At 44.6% G+C, this 27,122-nt stretch overlaps 1 protein-coding gene across 3 annotated transcripts in view; it reads right to left on the bottom strand.

The window, feature by feature from the left end:
• Nucleotides 1-27,122, bottom strand: part of LOC124007356 (erbin-like) — a 118,210-nt gene that overhangs the window by 52,443 nt on the left and 38,645 nt on the right. For all 3 annotated transcript variants that reach the window (XM_046317852.1, XM_046317854.1, XM_046317853.1), the window contains exons 3-6: nucleotides 8,126-8,323; nucleotides 7,400-7,517; nucleotides 2,701-2,779; nucleotides 1,841-1,930 (exon numbers count right to left, since the gene is read on the bottom strand). In XM_046317852.1, the coding sequence (XP_046173808.1) occupies nucleotides 1,841-1,930; nucleotides 2,701-2,779; nucleotides 7,400-7,517; nucleotides 8,126-8,314 (476 nt within the window). In that variant the 5' untranslated portion in view covers nucleotides 8,315-8,323. The remainder of the gene's footprint in view (nucleotides 1-1,840; nucleotides 1,931-2,700; nucleotides 2,780-7,399; nucleotides 7,518-8,125; nucleotides 8,324-27,122) is intronic.

The following is a 27,122-nucleotide window of genomic DNA, read 5'->3' as shown; positions in this document are numbered from 1 at the left end:
GGTAACACAGGCACAACGGTAACACAGGCACAACGGCAACGCACAACGGTAACGCACAACTGTAACGCACAACTGCAACGCACAACTGCAACGCACAACTGTAACGCACGACGGTAACGCACGACGCAACGCACAACGCACAACGGTAACGCACAACGGTAACGCACAACGGTAACGCACAACGGTAACGCACAACGGTAACGTACAGAGGTAACGCAGGCACAACGGTAATGCACAACTGCAACGCACAACGGCAACGCACAACGGTAACCCAGGCACAACGGTAACCCAGGCACAACGGTAACCCAGGCACAACGGTAACCCAGGCACAACGGTAACCCAGGCACAACGGTAACCCAGGCACAACGGTAACCCAGGCACAACGGTAACACAGGCACAACGGTAACACAGGCACAACGGTAACACAGGCACAACGGTAACACACACAACGGTAACGCAAAACTGTAACGCACAACTGCAACACACAACGGTAACGCAAAACTGTAACGCAAAACTGTAACGCACAACTGCAACACACAACGGTAACGCACGACGGTAACGCACGACGGTAACGCACGACGGCAACGCACAACGGCAACGCACGACGGCAACGCACAACGGCAACGCACGACGGCAACGCACGACGGCAACGCACAACGGTAACGCACGAACGGCAACGCACAACGGTAACGCACAACGGTAACGTACAGAGGTAACGCAGGCATAACGGTAACGCACGGGTAACGCACGACGGTAACGCACGACGGTAACGCACGACGGTAACGCACGACGGTAACGCACGACGGTAACGCACGCACAACGGTAACCCACGACGGTAACGCACGCACAACGGTAACCCAGGCACAACGGTAACCCAGGCACAACGGTAACGCACAACGGTAACGCACAACGGTAACGCACAACGGTAACGCACAACGGTAACGCAGGCACAGCGGTAACCCAGGCACAGCGGTAACCCAGGCACAACGGTAACCCAGGCACAACGGTAACCCAGGCACAACGGTAACCCAGGCACAACGGTAACCCAGGCACATTCCCAGTTTAAAACATTTCCATGGGGAGGTTAAGGTCCCCAACTCTGAAGATTAGAAAACATGGATTCATGCCCGTCATTCCAACATCACTATAAGGTAACAGCTTCCTGTCTCGAGGGAATAACCTACAGTACCTTGTCATGCTATTTCTTGTGACTAAAATTTCACCCCTGAATCCATTTTCAATACCTGCCTGCTTCCTTGCATGTGAGCCCTTGTGTACTTTAAGGCCAACAAATGTAGTGTATTTGCTTTTGGAGGTTTGCTCCCCTTATGCCCTCAGAACAGCCTCAACTTGTCGGGGCATGGACTACAAGATGTCGAAAGCGTTCAAACACGGATTCTGGCCCATGTTAACACCAATGCTTGTCACACTCTTTTTGGTGGTGGACCATTCTTGATACAGACTGGGAAACTGTTTAGGGTGAAAAATCCAGCAGCGTTGCAGTTCTTGACGCAAAACCCGTTCAAAAGGCACTTAAATATTTTTGTCTCCGCCCTCTGTCTCCTCCCTCTGTCTCCTCCCTCTGTCTCCTCCCTCTGTCTCCTCCCTCTGTCTCCTCCCTCTGTCTCCTCCCTCTGTCTCCTCCCTCTGTCTCCTCCCTCTGTCTCCTCCCTTCTAAACCGACTGAAGATTTAACAGGTGACAATAATAAGGAATCATAGCTTTCACCTGGATTCACCTGGTCAGTCTATGTCATGAAAAATGGCATGTTCCTAATGTTTTGTACAGTCAGTGTATATGAATTGTGATTGATTGATTGATTGATTGACTGATGTCTTACCTGCCGAAGCTGGCTGGAAGGAACTCGAGGAAGGCGTCATTCAGGTAGAGCTGTGACAGGCTGAGGAGCTGGGTGAAACCCTCTGGGAGCCTGCAGGGGAGACAGGAGCAACATGACCACGTCACGAACATAAATCACTAACATTGTAAAGACAGAGGAAATAAAACTGGAGACACGCACAGGAGCCGGATGAAACAATACAGGCCATTAGTTGTAGGACAGTGTTATTATTCTATTTTTAAAAGAACCATAAAGAAGAGACAAATTACTGTATCTACGCACATCTCGGCTAAATGTGGCATAGGAGTCAGGCAGAAAAATATATCAATAAAACTCAAATCAAAGTTTAATGGTCACGTACACAGTTTGGCACACGTTTTAACAGGTGCAGCAGAATGCTTGTTACACTAGCTCCTAACAGTACAGAAGAAAAATGCAAAAAAGTACACAAATGTCACGCAAATAAGAGGTTTTATTATTTTACAGAAAAGTATTGTGGCCCAGTGTACAAGACAATTTCCCCTTTGGGAACACTAACGTTTATCTTATCTTTGTAAACGGAAAGTATATGTCTGCCAACTTTTTGCTGTTCCCAAGAAATATCCTTTTTTGAACCATCTTGCTTTGAATAGGATCTTTACTCATTGTCAGTGGTAGCATTGGCTCAAATGAAAATCACATTTGACAAGAGCAAACATTCACTTAAGTCAGTGAGAACCATGAACACGAGAGGCCTTATTTCGTGACTGGTCTAGCCAAAGGTGTTTACGAAATGAACATTTCAAGGCCGTAGTCAAATCCTTCGGCGTGTGTAGGTAAATACACAGGTGTGGCTTTTAAAGTATTTGAACCGAACTCACTTGGAGATGGGATTCACACTCGCTTCAACGATAGCCAGGACTTTGCAGTTCTTGATATTTTCTGGAAACTCCTGGATACCTAGAACACGAAGCAGATGTACAGTTACATCATGTCAACATTTAGGGGGTTTAATTATTTAACAGTGTTACAATTCCCGGGGGATATTCAACAGAGCAGTATCAAAACATCTCCCTATCTCGTAGATCTAAAGAGCAATATCGACTTGATCGTATAACTCATTATTTTCAATATCCCACATTCAACTCCGGCTTGTTTTTTATTTTATAAACAGGAAAATCAACCGCTTCTACAGTAGCCTATACATTGCCTTCAGAATGTATTCATACCCCTCGACTTATCCCACATTTTGTTGCCTTACAGCCTGAATTCAAAATGGAGTCAATTGATTTTATTCCTCACCCATCTTCACGCAATAACCCCATAATGACAAAGTGAAAATATGTTCAAAGAAATTAAATCTCATTTAAGTGTTCACACCCCTGAATCAATACATGTTAGAATCACCTTTGGCAGAGATTACAGCTGTGAGGTGTTCTGGGTATGAGCTGTGAGGAGAACGGCACCTCAGTACCTCCAGGCTCTGATCAGGCCCTACACCCAAACAAGGGCACTGCGTTCATCCACCTCTGGCCTGCTCGCCTCCCTACCACTGAGGAAGTACAGCTCCCGCTCAGCCCAGTCAAAACTGTTCGCTGCTCTGGCCCCCCAATGGTGGTACAAACTCCCTCACGACGCCAGGACAGCGGAGTCAATCACCACCTTCCGGAGACACCTGAAACCCCACCTCTTTAAGGAATACCTAGGATAGGATAAGTAATCCTTCTCACCCCACCCCCCTTTAAGATTTAGATGCACTATTGTAAAGTGACTGTTCCACTGGATGTCATAAGGTGAATGCACAAATTTGTAAGTCGCTCTGGATAAGAGCGTCTGCTAAATTACTTAAATGTAAATGTAAGCGTAAGAGCTTTGAACACCTGGATTGTACAATATTTGCACACTATTCTTAAAAAAAATATATACAAGCTGTGTCAACTTGGTGGTTGACCATGGCTAGACAGCCATTCTCAAGTCTTGCCATAGAGTTTCAAGAAGATCTAAGTCAAAACTGTAAATAGGCCACTCAGGAACATTAAATGTCATCATGGTCAACTACTCCAGTGAGTATTTGGCCTTATGTTTAAGGTTATTGTCCTGCTGAAAGGTGCATTTGTCTCCCAGTTTGTTAGAAAACATTCCTCTAGGATTTTGCCTGTGCTTAGCTCTTCCATTTATTTGTATCCTACAAAACTCCCTAGTCCTTGCCTATGACAAGTATATCCATAACATGATGCAGCCACCACCATGATTGAAAATATGAAGAGCGGCACTCAGGACATTGTTACATTTCTTTGCCACACTTTTCACAGTTTTATTTTAGTGACATATTGCAAACAGTTTTGTCCTGTACAGGCTTCCTCCATTTCACTCTGTCATTTAGGTTAGTATTGTGGAGTAACTACAATGTTGTTGATCCATCCGCAGTCTTCACCCATCACAACCATTAAACTGTTAAGTCAACATTGGCCTCATGGTGAAATCCCCGAGCAGTTTCTTTCCTCTCTGGGAACTGAGGACACCTGTATCTTTGTAGTGATGGATGCATTGATACACCATCCAAAGTGTAATGAATAACTTCACTATGCTCAAACGGATATTCAATGTCTGATTTTTCTTTATTTTAATATTTAACTAGCAATAGGTACCCTTCTTTGTGAGGCATTGGAAAACCTCATTGGTCTTCTTGGATGGATCTGTGTTTGAAATTCACTGCTCGACTGAGGGACCATACAGATAATTGTATGTGTGGGGTAAACAGAGGAGGTAAAAAAAAAATCATGTTCAACACTATTATTACCTACAAAACGAGTCCATGCTCCCGAGTGGCGCAGCGGTCTAAGGCACTGCATCTCAGTGCTCGAGGCGTTACTACAGACAACCTGGTTCGATTCCACGCTGCATCACAACCAGCAGTGATTGGGAGTCCCATAGGGCAACGCACAATTGGCCCAGCGTCGTCCGGTTTTGGCCGGTGTAGGCAGTCATTGTAAATAAGAATTTGTTCTTAATAAACTGACTTGCCTAGTTAAATAAAGGTTCAATTACAACAATAAATTCAAAAATGTAAGCAAATATCTTACTCCTGAACTTATTTAGGTTTGCCATAACAAGAGGTTGAATACTTACTGACTAAAGACATTTCAGCTTTTCATTTTTAACATATTTCTGATAATTACACTGACGTGTGTTGGCCAATGACACAAAATGTAAATTTAATACATTTTAAATGCAGGCTGTAACACAAGGGGTATGAATACTTCATGAAGGCACTGTATATGATTGTACGTCAATATTTATCAAAAATAGCAGGCTAACATATTGATCTTGCTTTGTGAATAGCCTATCCTTCAGAACCCACATCTAATGTGTTGACACAAAATATACAGATGTACGCCATCATTTTCCATTTAGACCAGGGATGGGCAACTGGCCCCCACCCCCAAATGTTGCCTATCCTTGATTTAGGCCGACATTTAAAAAAAGATACCCACCAATCTTTGTAAAGCATGTTGACAAATGTTTCAATAAGTGGTGGGCAGAGGATAACATTTTTTTTTGGTTTTGTTATGATGTGTCAAGAAAACGTTTAATTATTATGGAAAGGGGATCATGCTAGCATTTCTGTTTTCAACAGCAGGAGAGTGGCGTAGACTAGTACCAGCCAGCCAGCCAGCCAATCAGTCAGTTAGTCCTCTGTGAGAAGTGTCTGGTCTTAGCTCTGCATTACAGCGCCTGAGCTGCACCTTTCCTCTGTAAACAACCACAGGGCTGAGTGCTCGAGGAGTTGACACATTAGCAGAGAGAAGCTGATAGAGTGTGTCTGGCAGTTCTCACCAAAAACATCCGCTCGACAGTGGCTCAACTCAATGGGGAAGGGGGGTCGTGAGCACGTCTCGAGGTTTATTTCCATATACTTTGATTCGTGTTCACAACACTTACCCCTGAGTACTAGGTGAAGGAGGGTAAGCTTCTATTAAGTAAACAGACATGGCCTCAAGTCACTAAAAACTCCCCAGATGTTCCTTACTCTGTTTGATTAGTCTGGTACGGACTCCACTGTGGCGGATGGACACAAAATACCAAGTGGAGCTCAAGAAACAACATGGTGCTACTTTACTTTCGTTGATACTTGTTTATTTAGCTGCCCGTCCCTCAGTTCACTGGAGCAGGAGAACACAAAATGGTGTGCGTATGTAGCAGTGTGTGTTTGAAAATGTCTGTGTGCACCAGTCAACTGAGGCTGGACTCTGATCTTTCAGTTTCGATCAGAGATAATGTAATAACTGTAATAAAAGGCAGTACGAGTCATTGTCTCAAAGCACAGCAATCTGAAAGGACTGGCCATTACAGCATTTCTATCAAACTCAACAGTGCTCAAATGAACAGGTGGCAGATTATTTGGAAATAGTGTTCTGGTTGTTTTTCCCCAATCACGACAGCTTGACGAAGTGAACAGACTGAAAAACTAAATGTCACTCAATAGGAAACGTGTGCTGATGCAACTCTGCGGTTTTAGAATCTTAGAGAACGTCTGGGAGGCCCGTATTTGGTGTTAATCCCATTTGATCAATCCAGAAGCCATCATCACACACACATGCTTTCTCTCACACTGACAACTAGCAGTGAGCGGCTCCTCCATTAGACTGGATATGAGAGACAGCTCTGGGGAGCTTCGTTCACAGTTGGCACCGGTTCAGTCTCAAATGACACCCTACGTAGTGCACCACTATTATATACATGAACGAGGATGTCATTTTCGATTTTGGCCAGATGTTGTAAGGTAGGTGCTAGGCCTACATATTCTAGTGTACAGAATCATTTGCAGGCCTCAGCCTTTCATAACTTCCTTGTTTTTGTGTGTTTTTTACACAAAGGTTTTGTGATCTTCTGTTGGGTTTAAAATATAAAATGTGGTGAAACGGCACTTCTGTGAAACTTTTAAGGGTTTTCTTTGTTTTAACTTCTCAATTAAAAAAAAATGGAGGAATGATGGTTGAACCGACACAGAGACACTTTTTACATAATCTAATCCACTTTATGTTTCAGTAATTGTCTTTGACAACAGAGGGACACTAAGGGGCAATTAGTTAAGTCGACTGAACATCCCACTGCTGATAAGACACTGACTTGCACACAGACTTAAAACTACGGTAATTCAACGGCAGGGCTTTTTCACTTTCAAGCTGGCCGGTATTGTCTGGTCTCTTCCAGTCTAGCACGCGAGTCTAGTCCAGAGACGGTAGAAACAGTCTCAAACTCTTATTGAACCATCCATTGTCAACTTCAACATTCTTTAGTCATACTGCACAGTATGGAGAAGCGGGATGGCTCTTCAGTCAAAATCCACTTTTCAGAATGAGTGGCTTGATAAGTGATGGAGAGGCCTAAAATAAAAGTTGAATGGGAGACGGCAGTCATTCTAAACATAAACACCGTACCCAAAGGGGCTAAGGGGTAGGCTGCAACTCCTTAAAAGACCTCAACAAAATTATATTATGTTATTGATCTGGTCATACAGAGCTATTGTATTGAATGAATGGTCATTCTTGTCGTATTATTTTTGGTCATTGTGCTTACTGTTCTTGCTGACGTCCAGCTCCCTGAGATTGACGAGGTTGGCGATGGCCGCAGGCAGCACCGTGAGGTCATTGTCTGGCATGCTCAGCCGGTGGAGCAACTGGCAGTTGAACAGTTGCTATGGAGGGAGGAAGAGTGAAAACGGGAAAGAGAGCGAGAGATAGGGAGAACGAGAGAGAGAGGGTGGGGAATAAGACAAGTTGACTTCGCAGCAAGGAAGCTGCAGCTCATTCACAGCCAAGCATCAAGTCGCTGGGCCCCAGCAGCCAGCCGATGCTGACTTCTTTACAACACACTTGGAGAATTATAGACTGATTGAGTGTGTGGGGAAAGGGGTAAGCACAGGGCAGTACTGTGGATTGGCTCCTTTCTATCGGCAGGATATTCTCGTCTTACATAACCATTACAATCATCCCTTGGTAATGTACTCCGTGTTGTAAGCAGCAGGAGAAAAAAGGCCCAACTGACATCAGAGGGTGCAACTTGATCAAGTCCTACAGCCTGGTGCCGTCCTTACGGACTGATTTCATTGTGTCACTACTGAGATAGTGTTTGCCAGGGAGTGGTCACTGCAATTTGGAAAGGTTCATGTTTCTAAACCATTAAATACACATTACAGGAACACCTTTGTTTATTACATTTTTTTTTTAAATGATCAGGGTATTTGGGTGTGTATCATTCTGAAATGATCATGAACACATCCATCTGTGTGTGTCTGCGTCCTACTTTGGGCAGCTCCTCGATCTGGTTGGCGTCCAGGTAGAGCTCCTCCAGGGTCTTCTCCAAGCTGAAGATCTCCTTGGGCACAGTCTCCAGGCTGCAGTGGGAGTAGTCCAGAGACGTCACCGCCTCCTCCTCCCCCCGCAGGCAGCGGCACGGCACCAGACGCACAAACAGGTTCCGCTTGCTCGACATCCTCAGGCACTGCAGAGAAAGGGAGAGGAGAGTTAGGTGTCAGGACAGCTCAGTGAACTACTGGTGCATCTTGGGGCTAAAGCTACTACAGGTAACGTCCTAAGGCAAGAGAGAAATGTCAGAGGGAGAGTGTCAGATTGAAGAAATTGAACTAGTGGGCAGGTAAAGCAGGTTTTTTTTGTGTGATTACCTACCAGCTTATGAAACAAAAACTACTAACATTTTGAAAACAGCTACTGCAGAATTAATTTTGCTATAAAATGTCATGCTTTTATTTTTATTCACAAATGCGAGTGAAATGCTCGCACTCTGGAGCCCTGACTAAATCGCCAGCCTGGGCACTAGATGTTTGAGTGCTCTGGAAAAAAAACAGTAAAAAAAATGTTTCTATAGTCGTCCCTAGTATGGCTCCACTCGGTGCTTCAATAACCGTCCAAGACGTTTAACCAAAACGTACAAAGACGATCTAAGGGGAAGGCAGCATCCGTTATGATCTGCTAGTTTTCCACAGCCGCCCTGAACTATGGGCATAAATTGCACTGGAAGCAGTTACATAACAGGGCTGGCAGAATTATCACGTAACCGACAATTATTAACAACCGTGAGCTAACATTTTTTTTTGTCATAATTGGCTTAATACATTATTTGAGTATTTTTATATTCAAGTTAATAGTTTACTCAAACGCAGTTTTTCATTTTTACATAAAGTGGGTACATTTGGCAATAATTTTACGAGCAGAACGGCACAGTCAGAAGGAGATGCTTCATTTCCAAAACTTCCAAGCGATCAAAACCATTCGGCTTTCAGACAGGGGTGTCACCAAATCTGTGTGGTATTCACTAGGTATGTCAAATTTCCTAAAAGATGCATTAGTGACGCAGCGGTCTAAGGCACTGCATCTCAGTGCTTGCGGCGTCACTACAGACACCGTGGTTGTATCACAACCGGCCGTGATTGAGAGTCCCATAGGACGGCAAAATTGGCCCAGCGTCGTCCGGGTTTGGCCGGTGTAGGCCGTCATTGTAAATAAGAATTTGTCCTTAACCGACTTGCCTAGCCAAATAAAGATTGTTTTCTATTTTACAAACTACAAAAACATCTCACAAAAAATTACAATTATGACAATAACCATGACCATTTGCTTGACAATCGTTACCCACGATTCCATAATCGTCACAACCCTATTACATAGACTAATCGTTTGTTCTCAGAGACCATATTGACACATAAGCAGGATCGGCAACGCATTATCATTCACACCTGTGTTGTGTTGAAAGTGCCTGAGCAAAAGGGCCAGCTATCATCAACACAATGCCCTCTGAGCATTGTTTAGTATGGAAACACGTTACAGATAAACGGGCCCCTTTAAAATCTCTTCAGAAAGAGAGCTGTGTACATTTCGGTACAGAACGTCACTAGATAATGAAAGCAAAGCTCTTCAACAGGTTTCACATTACTTGCAATAAAGCTACGGAGCCACAGCACGGTAGTGGCACTCATCTGGCCCAGAGAAGAGACCTAATCTGGACAAGCAAAGCATGCATATCTCATGGATATGCCTCCCCACTACCCATTATTTTACCGGAGGTATAAACAGTGAGCTGGCACTTGAATTTGCATATAGATTACTCTGTTGCTCGTCAGTGCACTGACAATGCATCTCCATTTAGACACTAAGCCTAAGGCAAACATATGAAAAGGTCAGAAAAGGCAGTGTTTTCTACAAGCACATGGAGTCGCCAGCCAGACAGACAAAGTAGCCAGCCAGGCACCCTGTGTTAAGACATTTTTGTCAAACAAACTCTATTTTGGTTTCCTCTGGTACATTCGAATGCCTAGATTCCGTCCGAAACACATAGCAACATTTTGGAATAATTCATTAAGTTCTGGGTCAATGCCTGTTAAGAGAAGAGACAAAAACCTCAATTAAATTCCTGAAAGAAGTTCAACAAGTGTTTTCAACTCTGTGAATTGCAGTACGTCATTGTGTTTAATTAAAAAGACTTGTTTTGCAACTGACCCACAGATTTCTTATTAAAGAACCCTGTAAGAGTCTGCCGACTTCCACAGGCTTCAAGCTTCCTTTTAAGGAATTCTCTCAGTTACCTGCGATACAGGTATGATTGAAGAATGAAGCAGGTGTTAGTCATGGGCTTTGCTACCCAGAAAGCAGCAGTTGATGGCTCCATTGTCAACACTTTGACTACAATCAGTAGATCTATATCAATGTCTTTAAAAATACCATAGGCCTATAAGTATAATTAGCTTTTAAAACAATTCAGTCGGTTTTCTTTGATCATATTTTGGACCAGAGTGAGGCTCTCTCCACTAGCTACCTATTGTTCCTGGAGTGAGGAGGATATACCATCTTCTTCAAATGTTTTTGTAAAGTATATCCTGATAATAGCCAAAAAGCCTAACCGGTATGCAAAATAGGGAGCCAAATGAACAGCTCTCTTACAGGTGCGACTCGGAAGGCTACTGACGAGTCACTCGCTTTAACGTCACAGCCTGGCAAGTCCTGATGAAGTTCATATCGAAAATCTTTAGTTTACGTGTTCCAATGCGATACCAAGTACATAACTACGTTGAAGGATTTATGAATGGCAAGGATGTGAGATCGACAATATTCAGTTGGCTTGAAACCTTTTATAAAACTTGTCAAGCTTGCTGTTCGTCAATCAAAGCACAGTAAGCCTATGAGCCACCACTCTGTGGGTACATATGAAATGAATGTGCCAGAAAACAACAGGCTAACTTGATTTCGACTCATCATTACCCACATTATATGGGACATGCAAATCCACCCCGAGACCATGACAGAGTAGCATGCTTAGAGCTTTGGGCCAGTAACCGAAAGGTTGCTGGATCGAATCCCCGAGCTGACAAGGTAAAAGTCTGTCGTTCTGCCCCTGAACAAGGCAGTTAACCCACTGTTCCCCAGGAGCCAAGTACGTGGATGTCAATCAAGGCAGCTCCCGGCACCTCTCCAATCAGGTTGGGTTAAACGCTAAAGACACATTTCATTTGAAGGCATTCAGTTGGTAAATAACCTCCTTTCCCTCTCTCCTCCATGTAGAAATTTGACTGAAACAGCGAGCGCAGCAGCGTACATAACTGAAATGCAATCCAGGTGACTACCTCATGACGCTGGTTGAGAGAATGCCAAGAGTGTGCAAAGCTGTCATCAAGGCAAAGGGTGGCTACTTAGAAGAATGTAAAATATATTTTGATTTGTTTAACACTTTTTTGGTTACTACACGTGTTATTTCATAGTTTATGTATTCACTATTATTTGACAATGTAGAAAATAGTAAAAATAAAGACAAACCCTTGAATGAGGTGTGTCCAAACTTTTGACTGATACTGTATGCTTGACCTTGCGTGGCCTTACCTAGGCCCCATTTAAGACTTCGTAATGTAGGTGCTACAAAGCAAAAACTGGTGTCATATGAAGCTTTTACCGCTTGTGCTGAAATACGAGTGGTACAAAAATAAATAAAAATAAACAATAAATGAAAAGATTTGGCTTTTTTATATATATTGTTTAACATAATATATTCCATTGGCATATCAAAGTTCACGAGTTGGCTCTCGGCCATATTCTTGCTTTGTAGCGCCTACATATACAGCATTATGTAGTCTTAAAGATGAACTGTGCAGAAATGGCGCTGTCATTTCTTGGCTGTTAAAAGTCAAATAGTTATCCTAATTTCAGCATTCAGTATGTGACAAAACAATGAAGTATAGTGTGGAGAATCATTGTACCATCTAAACCGCTGTGAAATATATTTTCCATAACCACAAATATTGTATTTTCAGCTGTTTGAAGCTGGTCTACAAAACTGAAAGTGAAAGACCCAAAAACTAAAACGTAAGAACGGAAAGCATAGAAATAGCACACACAGAACAGATCTACCGCTTCTTAGATGAGAATGACAGATCTACAACTCACATTTCCAAAATGTCATAAATATGCCTCCTTTGATTATTTTTTTTTATTAGGCTTTCAGATACAAAATGTCAAATACATGTCAACAATCCTTCCCCCAAAAGGACCATTCTATGGATTAAATGTTGTGAAAAATCAAAGAAAACACGTGTCATTTTTGTCCTGGTTTTGTGAAGAATCAGGGCCTTCCTCCTTGGAAAACTGCTTAGGCTAAGTTTAACAAAACAGCATTTGAGAACGGACTAAATTGACGCCAGCTAACCATCTAGGGGACTGCTCAGAATCATCTCCGGGACCCAGTGCCATTCCGAGGACCTGAGGTTGAGGAACATCTAGCGGGTGAAGGTTGAAAATAGCGTCATCAGCTCATTGTGAGGCCAGAAGGCAAAAATCAAAATCTCAGCTATTTCTTCCTCCACTAATGGCTGTATTACTGCAAACTCTGCCATTGTGAGAGCCTCTTGTTGGAAATGTTTTATTATAGAGCAGTTCCTGTTGGAAGGCATCCAAAGACACACCACTTTCAGTCAGGCAGAGCAAGCAGCATCTACAGCAGCTCAATACGGCAGAAGGCTGGCAGGCTTAAATGTGTTGTATTGAAGGATGAACAGAAACAACGTCGTGACGCAAGTCATCCTCCAGAGAATCCAGTCCTTGACTATCGCACTTTGTCATGAAACAACGGTTGGCCCAGGTATGAAACGGCTGACGCTCGACTACTCCTCGAGTCAGGACACTAAAAGAAAACTGCTGGGCGGATTGGAAAGAAACATGTTAACGGCCTACGCTCGACTACTCCTCAAGTCAGGACACTAAAAGGAAACTGCTGGGCGGATTGGAAAGAAACATGTTAACGGCCTACGCTCGACTACTCCGAGTCAGGACACTAAAAGGAAACTGCTGGGCGGATAGGAAAGAAACATGTTAACGGCCTACGCTCGACTACTCCTCGAGTCAGGACACTAAAAGGAAACTGCTGGGCGGATTGGAAAGAAACATGTTAACGGCCTACGCACTAAAAGGAAACTGACTACTCCTCGAGTCAGGACACTAAAAGGAAACTGCTGGGCGGATTGGAAAGAAACATGTTAACGGCCTACGCTCGACTACTCCTCGAGTCAGGACACTAAAAGGAAACTGCTGGGCGGATTGGAAAGAAACATGTTAACGGCCTACGCTTGACTACTCCTCGAGTCAGGACACTAAAAGGAAACTGCTGGGCGGATTGGAAAGAAACATGTTAACGGCCTACGCTTTCTTCCCAACGCTCTGCACTCGCTTCTTTGAAGAGGCCACAAGATTCACAGTGGATATTATTGGTCTGATGACAGAGTTGGCTATGGCTGGGGGGCTTTATGGCTGGGGGGCTTTATGGCAGTCCAGAGTACAGTATTGCACTATGGAATGTACTCTGGTCAACGGTGGCCTTGTTCACTGGAGTGCGTGGAGAATGTGACTTACTCCCGCTTCATCTTCATCAGCGCACCGCATCGTAGCACAACATGTCCGACTCAGTCAGTGAGTGAGTGAGTGAGTGAGTGAGTGAGTGAGTGAGTGAGTGAGTGAGTGAGTGAGTGAGTGAGTGAGTGATTTAGGGCTAGTGCATGGCCATCTCTAATAGCCTGTAGAGACATGGGGCTGTCACAGCCCACCATGCTCTCCTGGGTTAGAGAAACTGAACAAGACTTCCACTGCAATCACTCCTCACCGGATTACCTTTAAATCACACTAATAGCCACATAGTTCAGGGGGGGAAAGTGAGCAGAACAGAGTTAGTGAAATAAAAAGTGTGAGAACGAGGCAAGTTAACTCTCTTAAGTTGCAAGTGCACAATTTGGGAGAAGGGCGGAAAATCGTAGCCAATGAGTGCGTGAGTACAAGTAATAGGCTAGTACGCAAGTCTGAGAGGCAGAGACAGAATTGAGTGGCCTATAATAAGCGGAACGAGAAGGCCTAAATGAGTGAAAGCGGGCCCGTCTCAGGGGGCCTCTCCTAGAGCTTGGGCCTCTCCTACAGCTTGGGCCTCTCCTACAGCTTGGGCCTCTCCTACAGCTTGGGCCTCTCCTACAGCTTGGGCCTCTCCTACAGCTTGGGCCTCTCCTACAGCTTGGGCCTCTCCTACAGCTTGGGCCTCTCCTACAGCTTGGGCCTCTCCTACAGCTTGGGCCTCTCCTAGAGCTGGGCGATACAAACCAAAAGTATTATTGTGATAAAGACCAATTTTACAATAAAAAAACACGTGTATTTATTTTAATAAACATGTTTTAAAATGGACAGTTACTTTAAAATTAGCAGTAGGGCTCTAGACCTTCCCCCAGTAAGACAACAGAGATGGTAGCCTATGATTCAGAAAAAGTAAGCTAATTCATCTAACATATTCAGGGAATGCATAATTGACATTTTGATGTGCAGCCGTAGCCTTACAAAATAGGATCCAGATATATTTTTGGCTTTTCAGAGAATTTTCCGACATCGGGTTATATATTACTCACCACTGAGGAAGTGGGAACTCAAAACACTTAGCTAGATTGCTAACTCTTAATACGATATTGTGGTCCTTCTGTAGCTCAGTTGGTAGAGCATGGCGCTTGTAACGCCAGGGTAGTGGGTTCGATCCCCGGGACCACCCATACGTAGAATGTATGCACACATGACTGTAAGTCGCTTTGGATAAAAGCGTCTGCTAAATGGCATATATTATATTATTATTATATATATAACATACATATACATATACATATATATATACACACATATATACACATATATATATATATATGATATAAATTGATGTTGTTTTATGATGATACCATCTATCTTTTCATATTTGTGCAAATCTTTCTAAAACAGAACACACCAATCAATTGATAATCAATCAACGAAGAGGTAAGAAATATGTAGGCTATAAGAACACGTTGAAGGCTGGCTGTATAGCGTGCAGATGACTGAACTGCTCCCTTTTGTGTCTGCAGGTATACTTACGAGGCACACAAAAGGTATGTCAATTGGTATGTTATGCAGATCACATGTACCATCCTCCGCCCTTACCTCTTCAAAGAAATTCCCATAGGCCCCGACGTTATGCTATGTGTATGAAAACCATTATCAAAACATTTTTTTCATTACCACAAAACCCAAGGTATGAATACTGTTGTGTGCATGTTTTGTTAAACATCTGTATAATTACTGTTTGATGAATATAACAGGAAACATGTTTGATCACCATGCACTGGAAGATCATTCTGACTATGGATACGGAGAACGTCAACACATTAACATCAACAAGCCAGAGGAAAGGGAAAGGGGGATACCTAGTCAGTTGTACAACTCAATGCCTTCAGGATAAATCCATTGGACTTGACAACTAAAATATTGTGTTATTGTTGTGTGGCGGTTCAGAAACTAACCCCAAAAAGGTTCTTCAAAAAGGTTCTCCCGAGGATCCATTGAGGGGTTCTTTGAAGAAGCATTTTAAAGGGTTCTTCCAACTTATAGGGGTTCCCCCCAGTTTCAATTTGAAGAACCCCTAAAAGGATAGACCAGGCACCTTTTCTATTTAGAGTGTAAGAGGTGAGAAATACATGATAGACCTCACAAAAAGCTGTGACTCTCCTTTCTCTAACTAGAACTGCATGTTGAGCAACGGCCAAATGCTTGTGCTTCCCAGAATGCTTTTCTCCGTCCTCCAGCAACAAAAGGGAGCAAGAGATGCTCGCTCACGCAGCAGCCAACAGTGAAACAGGGGCGGGCAGATATTTTCGTATCTTAGGCTATTACCGTTAACCAAATAATTGGTTTAGAACAATCTACAGGAACGTTGTGTAGCAAATTCACAGACATACGCAAAACGCGTCGGTAAAAGGAAGGTTATGTCGGTGTCTGTCATTTTTGGTTTATTGCTCTCGCCTCTCCTCATCAGTCAAAATAACACACACACACACACACACACACACACACACACACACACACACACACACACACACACACACACACACACACACACACACGCACACACGCACACACACACACACACACACACACGCACGCACAGACGCGACTGGGCCTCTGACGTCTGCACACACCGAGGGCCAAACAGAGGGAAATGATTGCGTGCCTCAGGGATAAGAGGTCAAACTTAAAATGTATGCATGCATGACCAAGCCTTAGATAAGTGTCTGCTAAATTGCATATATGATTCTATATTATGAATGCATTCAAGTACTACTGTTACCGGGGTTTCCCAGGGAAACCATGCACCAGTCTGTACTATCCAGATACTAATCACCATGCCTCCTTCTACACACTTTCTCCTTCTGTAATCTCTATACTGACCTACTGTTACTGGCATCTAGCCGGATCATCATGGTTGTTATTTACCAGGACCCAATCATTGGAGGACCGAAGCATACTGACTATTAGACTGTCAGCCATCAGCAGCTGTTGCGTTGACTTCACACACGAGCACACACACAACCCTAAGGGCCTGTCAGCATCCTACATTGTGAGTAATCAGGTATATCCGAGGAGAACAGTGTGTGTGTGTGTGTGTGTGTGTGTGTGTGTGTGTGTGTGTGTGTGTGTGTGTGTGTGTGTGTGTGTGTGTGTGTGTGTGTGTGTGTGTGTGTGTGTGTGTGTGTGTGTGTGTGTGTGTGTGTGTGTGTGTGTGGAGGTCTGGACTCCATTCACTTCACAGCATGATGGAGTAGCTGGCTGACTACTTAAAAGGTTATTCATGACGCAGAGAGCCAGAGAGGGTGTAGGAGGAGAGAGGGATAGGTGTTGCAGATGAGGTGTATGAAGGGAAGGGTGAATGTGACCGATGTACGTGAGGAGGAGAGGGCGACGTGAGGAAGAGGGACGCGTGTGAACGGCAGAGAGAAGGAAACGTCATGTCAAAAGGAAGGCAGCGCGCGATGAGATGACGAACATACTTCAATCGCAGAAGTGAGACTGGACTTCAGGAGGGGCGGATACAGAATCTAAAGCAGGTGAATGGAGGATTAGGTTACAAACAAGGGGGGAGAGCGAAGTACACTGAAGAAGAGCTGGTGGATTGGGGAAGGCGATAGGCTAAGGCTAAGCTACAGTGTTAGCATAGCGAGAGAGCCTTAGAGTCAGTGCTAGCTAGCTCCCTGGGGGGATATGCTGCCTGATAGGCTGCTCTCATTAACAAGAAACGTACGCTGCCTGTTGCCTCACCACAGTGCAACATAAGTCTTTTCTATGGTTTAGCTAGCCTCTGGGGGCTGATGCAACCTTCAATACCTGCTCCGGCCCTAGTCCACTAAACTTTCCCCAGGCCTTGCCTTTGGAGAGAACCTTCATGTTCAGAGCATTTCCAGACACGCTAAGCTCTCGGTATTAACCAATTTTCCCTCTACGTACTCATTTACATGTCTACAGTAGCCCTCATCCTCCACACCTACTGCAGCCCTCATTGTCCACATACAACACCCGTTCTGCCAGCTACATTCTGTTAAAGGTCCCTAAAGCACACACATGCCGGGGGTCGCTCCTCTTTCCAGCTCACTGCGGCTATCGACTTGAAAAGAGCTGCAACAAACACTCAAACCGGACCTTTTTATCTCAATCTCTTCATTCAAAGACTCAATCATGGACACTCTTACTGACAGTTGTGGCTGCTTTGCGTGATGTATTGTTGTCTATACCTTCTTGCCCATTGCGCTGTTGTCTGTGCCCAATAATGTTTTGTGCTGCTGCCATGCTGTGTTGTCATGTGTTGCTGCATTGCTATGTTGTTGTCTTTAGGTCTCTCTTTATGTAGTGGTGTGGTGTCTCTTGTCATGATGTGTGTTTTGGCCTATTTAAAAAGATATATATTATTTTATGAATCCCAGCTCCCGTCCCCGCAAGAGGCCTTCTGCCTTTTGGTAGGTCGTCATTGTAAATAAGATGTTGTTCTTAAGACTTGCCTAGTTAAATAAAGGTTAAATGTATAATAAACAAATCTTTTTTAAAGTAGTAAGTGTGTCAATAATAACTGTGTTAAGTAACAGTGGAGTGGCTCAAGTGAGAGGTGTGTCAATGGTCTCTTTTTAAAGCCACAGGCCACAGGCATATAAACTCCTTGCAGGCCTCTGCGTGGTTGGTTGTGTAGGTTTGTGTTTGTCTCTGTATGCGTGTGTCTGTCACTGGTCCAGTGTAATGGTGAATGAACTGGGTCAACGGGCAGGTCCTTAGTCTCCCCTATCTCTCCTCCTCTCCTCTCCTCAGAGCAGTAAAAGCTCTTCCCCCTTCAGACAGTAACCCACGTCTTGCAGGTGAGTGGCGTCGTCATGGCAACTGCTGTTAGGGGCGGCTAAAGAGACCCCCCCCCACCCCTTGAGTCACACATACACAGTGTGGTAGAAACCTGCTTTGTGTTGAAAGAGTGAGATCCTTCAGTTCACATTCTTCCAACCTACCCTGGTGATGTTGACTATTTTCAGTGTTAAACACAGTCAATTATTTAAGCTAGGACATGCACACATACAAAACACACACACACAAAATTGGCACCTGCTGTAGTTGTCTTATCCAAACATTGCTCAAGTGGCCAATAAAGCTGGTGAAGGTGGTAGAAAAGGTGGTAGCTAGGTGAGAGGCAGGAGGAGGAGAACGAGCGATTATCTCCCACTGCAGTACTCTGCCATCGGACAGACATGTCCCCGGTGCCAGGGTCAGTGGTCTGGACAGAGAGGGCAGGGTGATAAAGGAGGCAGGAGGGGCTGCAGCTGACCTGGAACCTGAGCAGATAGAGAGAGCTTCCTGTCTCCAGGGCTACCATTCATCTCCCCATCTCTCACTGTCTGAGTGTTCATGTTCACACGCACTCTGGGCATGTGCAGATCTCCCAACAGTCTCTGCCGGCCAACTGAGACTCACTGACCCACTTCAAGTTCATCCACTGAAATACACTGGGAACCAATTACAAAACACTCCGGTTAGCTCTCTCTCGCTCCCTCTCTCTCACCTAACCTTAGGGGGAGCTAGGGGTTCATTTGCGACTGGGTGTCCCTGGCTGGTTCCCGAAATGGCACCCTATTCCCTTTACAGTGCCATAGTTTTGAACAGGGCCTATCAGGAATAGGGTGCCATTTGGGACCCGTCTGAGCTGTTCAAATGAGAGAAGGGAAGTAGTCGGTGAGTAGCGCGTGTTTGTGTGTAGAGCGGAAATGTGAGGCGCACAGGGTCTGATGTGACAGGATAGCGTTATTTATAGAAGGTAGTAGCACTTATCTGGTTAATATGCTAGAATGTGATTAGACTAGAAGTCTTGCAGTCTTATGGAAGGAGCTTTATGATCCTGATTCTGTAGGCTGCTGCAGGAATGCTGCCTGCCTGCTGGGTCAATGACAAAACTCGTCACCCAGAGAATTAGGCCCAAAGGAAAAAAGATCCTACGGTGGGAGGGAGGCTGCTGGAAGAAGAGAGGAAAGAAAAGGCTGCTTCCTCAATGTGAAGGAACAGCGGCGGGCCCATGGCTAGGAGGCCTGGCTAGCTGCCATGTAGTTTCAGGATTTCACCGCAGACAATGCAGTCTTCTTGATAACGAACTTGTTCACAAACACTGTAGTACGCCTCCATTGAAACGTCTGTCGACGTCTGTCTGAAGTAGAAACAGTATAGCGGCCAGGTTGAAGCCAAGCTGACGTTGAACGAAATCAAAATGCAACTAATGTTAGGTGACATTAGATCAGGCCTACTTGAGGTTGCGATCTCATCACACAGGTGTGCGTGTCACATTTACATTACATTTACATTTAAGTCATTTAGCAGACGCTCTTATCCAGAGCGACTTACAAATTGGTGCATTCACCTTGTGACATCCAGTGGAACAGCCACTTTACAATAGTGCATCTAAATCTTTTAAGGGGGGGGGGATTACTTATCCTATCCTAGGTATTCCTTAAAGAGGTGGGGTTTCAGGTGTCTCCGGAAGGTGGTGATTGACTCCGCTATCCTGGCGTCGTGAGGGAGTTTGTTCCACCATTGGGGGGCCAGAGCAGCGAACAGTTTTGACTGGGCTGAGCGGGAACTGTACTTCCTCAGTGGTAGGGAGGCCTCGGTCGCCCGGCGTGCGCGTCACCTCGGCACTGGATTCGCCCCCAGCGGGCACTGCAGGAGAGGTGCAGGCAGCTCCTCAACAATTCAGGGATGATATTGGGTTAGGGAGGTCCACACACACACGGTAGGCCTACTACTAAACACACGGTACACACACACACACACACACACACATCCAGCTCTTCCTCAGCTTATCACTCTGGCCAAGAACACGACCGCACTCAAGTCTCCACTGAGGCACTTGACAACGTGGGAATGCACAAGAAAGGCCCCAGAGTGGAGAAAATAGAAGTGACTTTCAATGGAAATGGGTGGAAAGAAGACACTGTTGTAGGTATCAGTGGCAGCAGCATGGGGCTGAGGGGAACCGGCTCTTCCAGTTTCCAAGGTTTTGGTTCTCACCAGTGTACTCGATTCTCTGCGGTCTTATGGGACCGGGGAGAACAAAACCATGATTGTTTTTCTTTGAATCTCTGAGGCTTAGTAATCTGATCTTGGTGACAAACAAAGGGCGGGGGGCGAACTGAAATGAAATCGAAACTGCAGAAATGATAATGGACGTATATTCAGAGAGTTTGACTGCTCTAATAATCCCTGTGCACCGTCAACAGATCTACATGTATCCTGCTTCTCGATTGTCCAGCGCTTTAATAATCACTAGACGGTCAGGGAACATAGAAAATTCCAAAAAACGCTGACGATGCGGCCCAGGGGAAAAATGAGTTTGACACCCCTACTTTAAAAGCCTCTTTCCTCCCCCTCTACATACACACTAACCTTCTCACACCGGGCTAGCTAGAAGACTAGATTATCTCTCCCTCACACACACAGACTCTTGATAGATGCACATATCTCTTTATGATAGAGTTCTCCATTGGAATGTTTTCACTAACATCATGTCTTGGTTCTGTCACTCACTGGCACAACATGTTTACGTATCTCTCATTCGCTCCCTCCCCCTCCTCCCTTCTCCTCCCCTTCCTCCCTTCTCCTCCCCGTCCTCCCTTCTCCTCCCCCTCTACAGTTCACATACACACTAACCTTCTGCAGGACTGATCATCATGTTTACGTATCTCTCATTCGCTCCCTCCCCCTCCTCCCCTTCTCCTCCCTTCTCCTCCCCCTCTACAGTTCACATACACACTAACCTTCTCATTCACTCCCTCCCCCTCCTCCCCCTCGGCCTCTCTTGCTAGGATCTGGCAACGGTCCTTCCTTCAGTATCAGAAAGGTCTTGGAACACTCGGTTTTAACTGAGGATGTAGTCGGCCGGCTACTGCAGGACTGATCATTATGGAAGCAAAAACCACAGGCTAATGTTGCAGCACACATCACTATGGGCCATCCTTGATGGTCCTTCTGTAGCTCAGTTGGTAGAGCATGGCGCTTGTAACGCCAGGGTAATGGGTTCGATCCCCGGGACCACCCATACGTAGAATGTATGCACACCCCACCCCCCCTAAGTTTTAGATGCACTATTGTTAAGTGACTGTCCCACTGGATGTCATAAGGTGAATGCACCAATTTGTAAGTCGCTCTGGATAAGAGCGTCTGCTAAATGACTTAAATGTAAATGTAAATGTACTGTAAGTCGCTTTGGATAAAAGCGTCTGCTAAATGGCATATATTATTATTATATTATTATTATTATTGATTATGCCATTCCATACAGCCCAACTAACCCTAACCCTAACCCTCATATAAAACACTACGTAGCCTACCTTACAAGATAATAGTGATGGGGGAAGAAATAAAAATCTACACAGTTCCATATTGGGATATTATTTTTGACAATAGATCGTATTGTTTTGACAATATCACAATACTTCTGCACTAGATTGCTGTACCTGCACCAAAACAAGGCACTTTAAAACGTGTGTCGTCATGGCTCTCTCGTCCCTCTGCAGACGACATATGGTGAGAAATATGCTTGTGACATCGAATCGTGTATAAAAAAATATTTAAAAAATACTTCACAGTATCGAATCGCAATACACATCGCATCGGACACCAAAATATCAGCATATAATTTTCATGCGGTCGCTGGCAATTCCAAGCCCTTGAAGATAAGATGTCCAATACTGCCTAATTTGAGCAGCAAATTGACCTGGGTATGTCTTCATTTCAATTCCCTTTGAGATGCCTATCATAATTATTATGTTCAATAACTCCCAGTACATTAATGCTGCTTTAGATATGCATGGCCCCGGGCAGAGGAATGCAGCCTTATAGCTTTCACCTTATTGGTTCAGTCTCTCAAAGCTCCGGGGTTGCCAGGATGACATAGCAGCCCCTGAGACTGGAAATACACAGGCACAGGTTTGGCTAATCAAACATAAACACCGCATGTTTGATTGACAGCCTGTCAGGCTTTTTTATAGGCTTAGAATGCCCACAGATACAGATTGAATTCCAATGCTCAAAGCACTTCACATTGCAATGGAGAGAATTCACCTCATCCACCACAATGCAACACCAACCTGAAGCTAGCTAGTCAAGCTACATTATTAGCAACACAGGAGGATTTGCCCACTACCCAGTGGGTCCTTTTGACCAACATTTGGGTAAACATCCAGTTTCCGTCTTAAACCAAGTTAGAGGCAAAATAACAAGACTATAGTAAACACGTGGTCTTGTTATGCTCACTTGGTAAAGAAAATGTGTGTGTGTGTATTTGCTTTCTAAATGGCAGAAACATGAGAGCATTGGCCAATCACACCATGTCCAAAGGCCAAAGACAAAAATATGAGATAAGAGAGCACGTTAAATCGCACTGGATATCATCCACAGATCTAAATGTCAAAGTGGAGTCTCTACTGCACAGATAGCCTACGCTGCACGACACAAACTGAGCCCTTCATTTGTTAGAGCAATGCAATATGAAATGCAGCTTTTAAAAGAGCATTAAAACGCCATTAAAAACAAACAAGTAAATGACAAACAAGTAAATACAAAAATCATGGAGGCGGCCACCAACCTGTTTCTTTTCCTGAGATGGCAAAATGTTTAGGCCTAGTTTGCATATTAACATGCATAGGACACACCTGGTTTCTTAATCGTGGACCTGGGGACCCAAAAGGGGTGTACACAACCGTTCAAACATTTGGGGTCACTTAAAAATGTCCTTGTTTTTGAAAGAAAAGCACATTTCTTGTCCATTAAAATAACATGAAATTGATCAGAAACACAGTGTAGACATTGTTCATGTTGTAAATGACTACTGTAGCTGGAAACGGCTGATTTTTAATGGAATATCTACATAGGCGTACAGAGGCACATTATCAGCAACCATCACTCCTGTGTACCAATGGCACGTTGTGTTTTGCAATTATGTTAGCAGAGCTGAAAACTGTTGTCCTGATTAAAGAAGCAATAAAACTGTTCTTCTTTAGACTAGTTGAGTATCTGGAGCATCAGCATTTGGGGGTTTGTTTACAGGCTCAAAATGGCCAGAAACAAAAGGACTTTCTCTGAATCTCGTCAGTCTATTCTTGTTCTGAGAAATGAAGGCTACTCCATGTGAGAAATTGCCAAGAAACTTAAGATCTCATACAATGCTGTGTACTACTCTCTTCACAGAACAGCGCAAACTGGCTCTAACCTGAATAAAAACAGGAGTGGGAGGCCCCGGTGCACAACTGAGCAAGAGGACAAGTGACTAGTTTGAGAAATAGAGTCCTCAACTGGCAGCTTCATTAAATAGTACCCGCAAAACAGCAGTCTCAACATCAACAATGAAGAGGTGACTCCAGGATGCTGGCCTTCTAGGCAGAGTTCCTCTGTCCAGTCTCAACGTCAACAGTGAAGAGGTGACTCCAGGATGCTGGCCTTCTAGGCAGAGTTCCTCTGTCCAGTCTCAACCTCAACAATGAAGAGGTGACTCCAGGATGCTGGCCTTCTAGGCAGAGTTCCTCTGTCTAGTCTCAACGTCAACAATGAAGAGGTGACTCCAGGATGCTGGCCTTCTAGGCAGAGTTCCTCTGTCCAGTGTCTATGTTCTTTTGCTCATCTTAATCTTTTATTTTTATTGGCCAGTCTGAGATTTGGCATTTTCTTTGCAACTCTGCCTAGAAGGCCAGCATCCCAGAGTCACCTCTTCACTGTTGACGTTGAGACTGGTGTTTTGTGGATTCAAATTATCAACTCATCAAGCCTTTGGACCTGGGTCTGAGTGGAATCAGGTGTATAACGCTAGGGCAAAAATATACATCGCATTGGGTCCCCAGGAGCAGGATTAAGAAACACGGATGTAAAGTTGAGCGAAGCCACTTGGGTGTATGACTCTGTGACCACTTCCTATGTGAGACGAGCAGACAACGGCAAGAGCGCGAGCAACACTAGGCTGAGCATGCAGCATGGGAACTCAACCTTTAGACCGGTTTCACTTTTGTTATCCACCACAAATTACCAGTAACAAATGCCAGTTTCAAAGAAAAACGGGTGTGTACAAGGGATGGGTATTTGGGTACCCATCCCTAGTAATATTGGGTACTCAATATTGAGTACTCAAGTACTCACATGTTAGCATGAAAGGGGGGGTGAAGGCTAAAATGCTTGTGAGATGCTATTTGTGGTTTCAATTACTGGTTGTTCAGATACACTAAAAACATAACATTTTCACTGGACTTGACATAGCCTAGCCCAGGGGTAGGCAACTAGATTAAGCCGTGGGCCAATTTCTATCAGAGCTGATGGTCCGAGGGGCCTGAACAGAATTAGAATCGTTTGTAGACTGGAAATTGATCACCCCTAAGCCTAAAAATACATTTACGTTTTCAAATACAATATCTTAATAATATTGAGACATGATCACATCATCTCTTTTTTTAGTCATGGGAATATTTGGGAACAGATTTCCTCCCCCCAAAAAATTTCTGAATTCCTGGTCATGTTACAGACCTTTTCGAACCGAAAACTAAAATAAAAACAATTACATTTTCACTTTAAATGTTGAGGCCTGGCTGTTGCCGACCCCTGGCCTAGCCTACTCCAAATTGTGGGACACAATGCAGATAGCCCGGTCAGCCAATGTGTGGGAGCACTGGTTGGTCGTGCCAATTTAGGTAGTATGTACGTGAATGTATAGTTAAAGTGACTATGCATATAAGATAGAGAGTAGCAGCATCGTAAAAGAGGGGTTGGGGGATGCACATGGGTAACCATGGGTAACCATTTGGGGTCTTTGACAATTTTTAGGGCCTTCCTGACACCGCCTGGTGTAGAGGTCCTGGATGGCAGGCAGCTTTGCCCCAGTGTTGGGCCGTACGCACTAACCTCTGAAGTGCCTTGCGGTCGGAGGCCGAGCAATTGTCGTACCAGGCAGTGATGCAACCGGTCAGGATGCTCTCGACGTTGCAGCTGTAGAACCTTTTGAGGATCTCAGGACCCATACCAAATCTTTTTAGTTTCCTGAGGGAGAATAGGCTTTGTCATGCCCTCTTCACGACTGTCTTGGTGTGTTTGGACCAATCTAGTTTGTTGTTGATGTGGACACCAAGGAATTTGAAGCTCTTGACCTGCTCCACTGCAGCCCCGTCGATGTGAATGGGGACGTGCTCGGTGTTCCTTTTCATGTAGTCCACAATCATCTCCTTAGTCTTGGTTACGTTGAGGGATAGGTTGTTATTCTGGCACCACCCAGCCAGGTCTCTGACCTCCTCCCTATCGGCTGTCTTGTCGTTGTCGGTGATCAGATCAACCACTGTTGTGTCGTCAGCAAACTTAATGATGGTGTTGGAGTCGTGCCTGGCCATGCAGTCGTGGGTAAACAGGGAGTACAGGAGGGGACTGAGCACGCACTACTGGGGAGCTCCAGTGTTGAGGATCAGCGTGGCAGATGTGTTGCTACCTACCCTCACCACCTACCCTCACTGGGGGAGGCCTGTCAGGAAGTCCAGGATCCAGTTGCAGAGGGAGGTGTTTAGTCCCAGGATCCTTAGCTTGGTGATGAGCTTTGAGGGTACTATGGTGTTGAACGCTGAGCTGTAGTCAATGAACAGCATTCTCACATAGGTGTTCCTTTTGTCCATGTGGGAAAGGGCAGTGTGGAGTGCAAGAGAGATCGCATCATCTGTTGATCTGTTTGGGCGGTATGCAAATTGGAGTGGGTCTTGGGTTTCTGGGATAATGGTGTTGATGTGAGCCATTACCAGCCTTCCAAAGCACTTCATGGCTACGGACGTGAGTGCTGCGGGTCTATAGTCATTTAGGCAGTTTGCCCTTGTGTTCTTGGGCACAGGGACTATGGTGGTCTGCCTGAAGCAGATGGTCATACTATGAATAATTTAGCTATTTGATTTTACATTTTAGGACACTTTTAGGTATCAAAATATTATATACTATTATTTAATAAAATAGAATTTGGCCTTTATTACTACAGCCAGAGAAATGCATTGAATAGCACATTTAAAAATGGCAAAAAAGACAGTAAAAACATGTATCATAGGGAAAAAGGTTTTGAAGCTTCTGTCCTATATCTAGGAGATATTAAAAAGCTCAGGAAATAGATGCATATATATGTTTTACACATATACTACATGCCCAAAGTATTTTGACACCTGCTGGCTGCTATAACAGCCTCCACTCTTCACGGGAAGGCTTTCCAATAGATGTGGGAACATTTCTGCTGGGACTTGCTTCCATTCAGCCACAAGAGCATTAGTGAGGACAGTCACTGATGTTAGGCGATTAGGCCTGGCTCGCAGTCGACGTTCCAATTCATCCAAAGGTGTTTCGATGGGGTTAAGGTCAAAGCTCTGTGTAGGCCAGTCAAGTTCTTCCACACCAAT

The sequence above is a fragment of the Oncorhynchus gorbuscha genome, linkage group LG20 (assembly GCF_021184085.1).
Source record: "Oncorhynchus gorbuscha isolate QuinsamMale2020 ecotype Even-year linkage group LG20, OgorEven_v1.0, whole genome shotgun sequence".
Classification (NCBI taxonomy): domain Eukaryota; kingdom Metazoa; phylum Chordata; class Actinopteri; order Salmoniformes; family Salmonidae; genus Oncorhynchus; species Oncorhynchus gorbuscha.
This window is presented reverse-complemented; position numbering and strand designations above follow the sequence as displayed.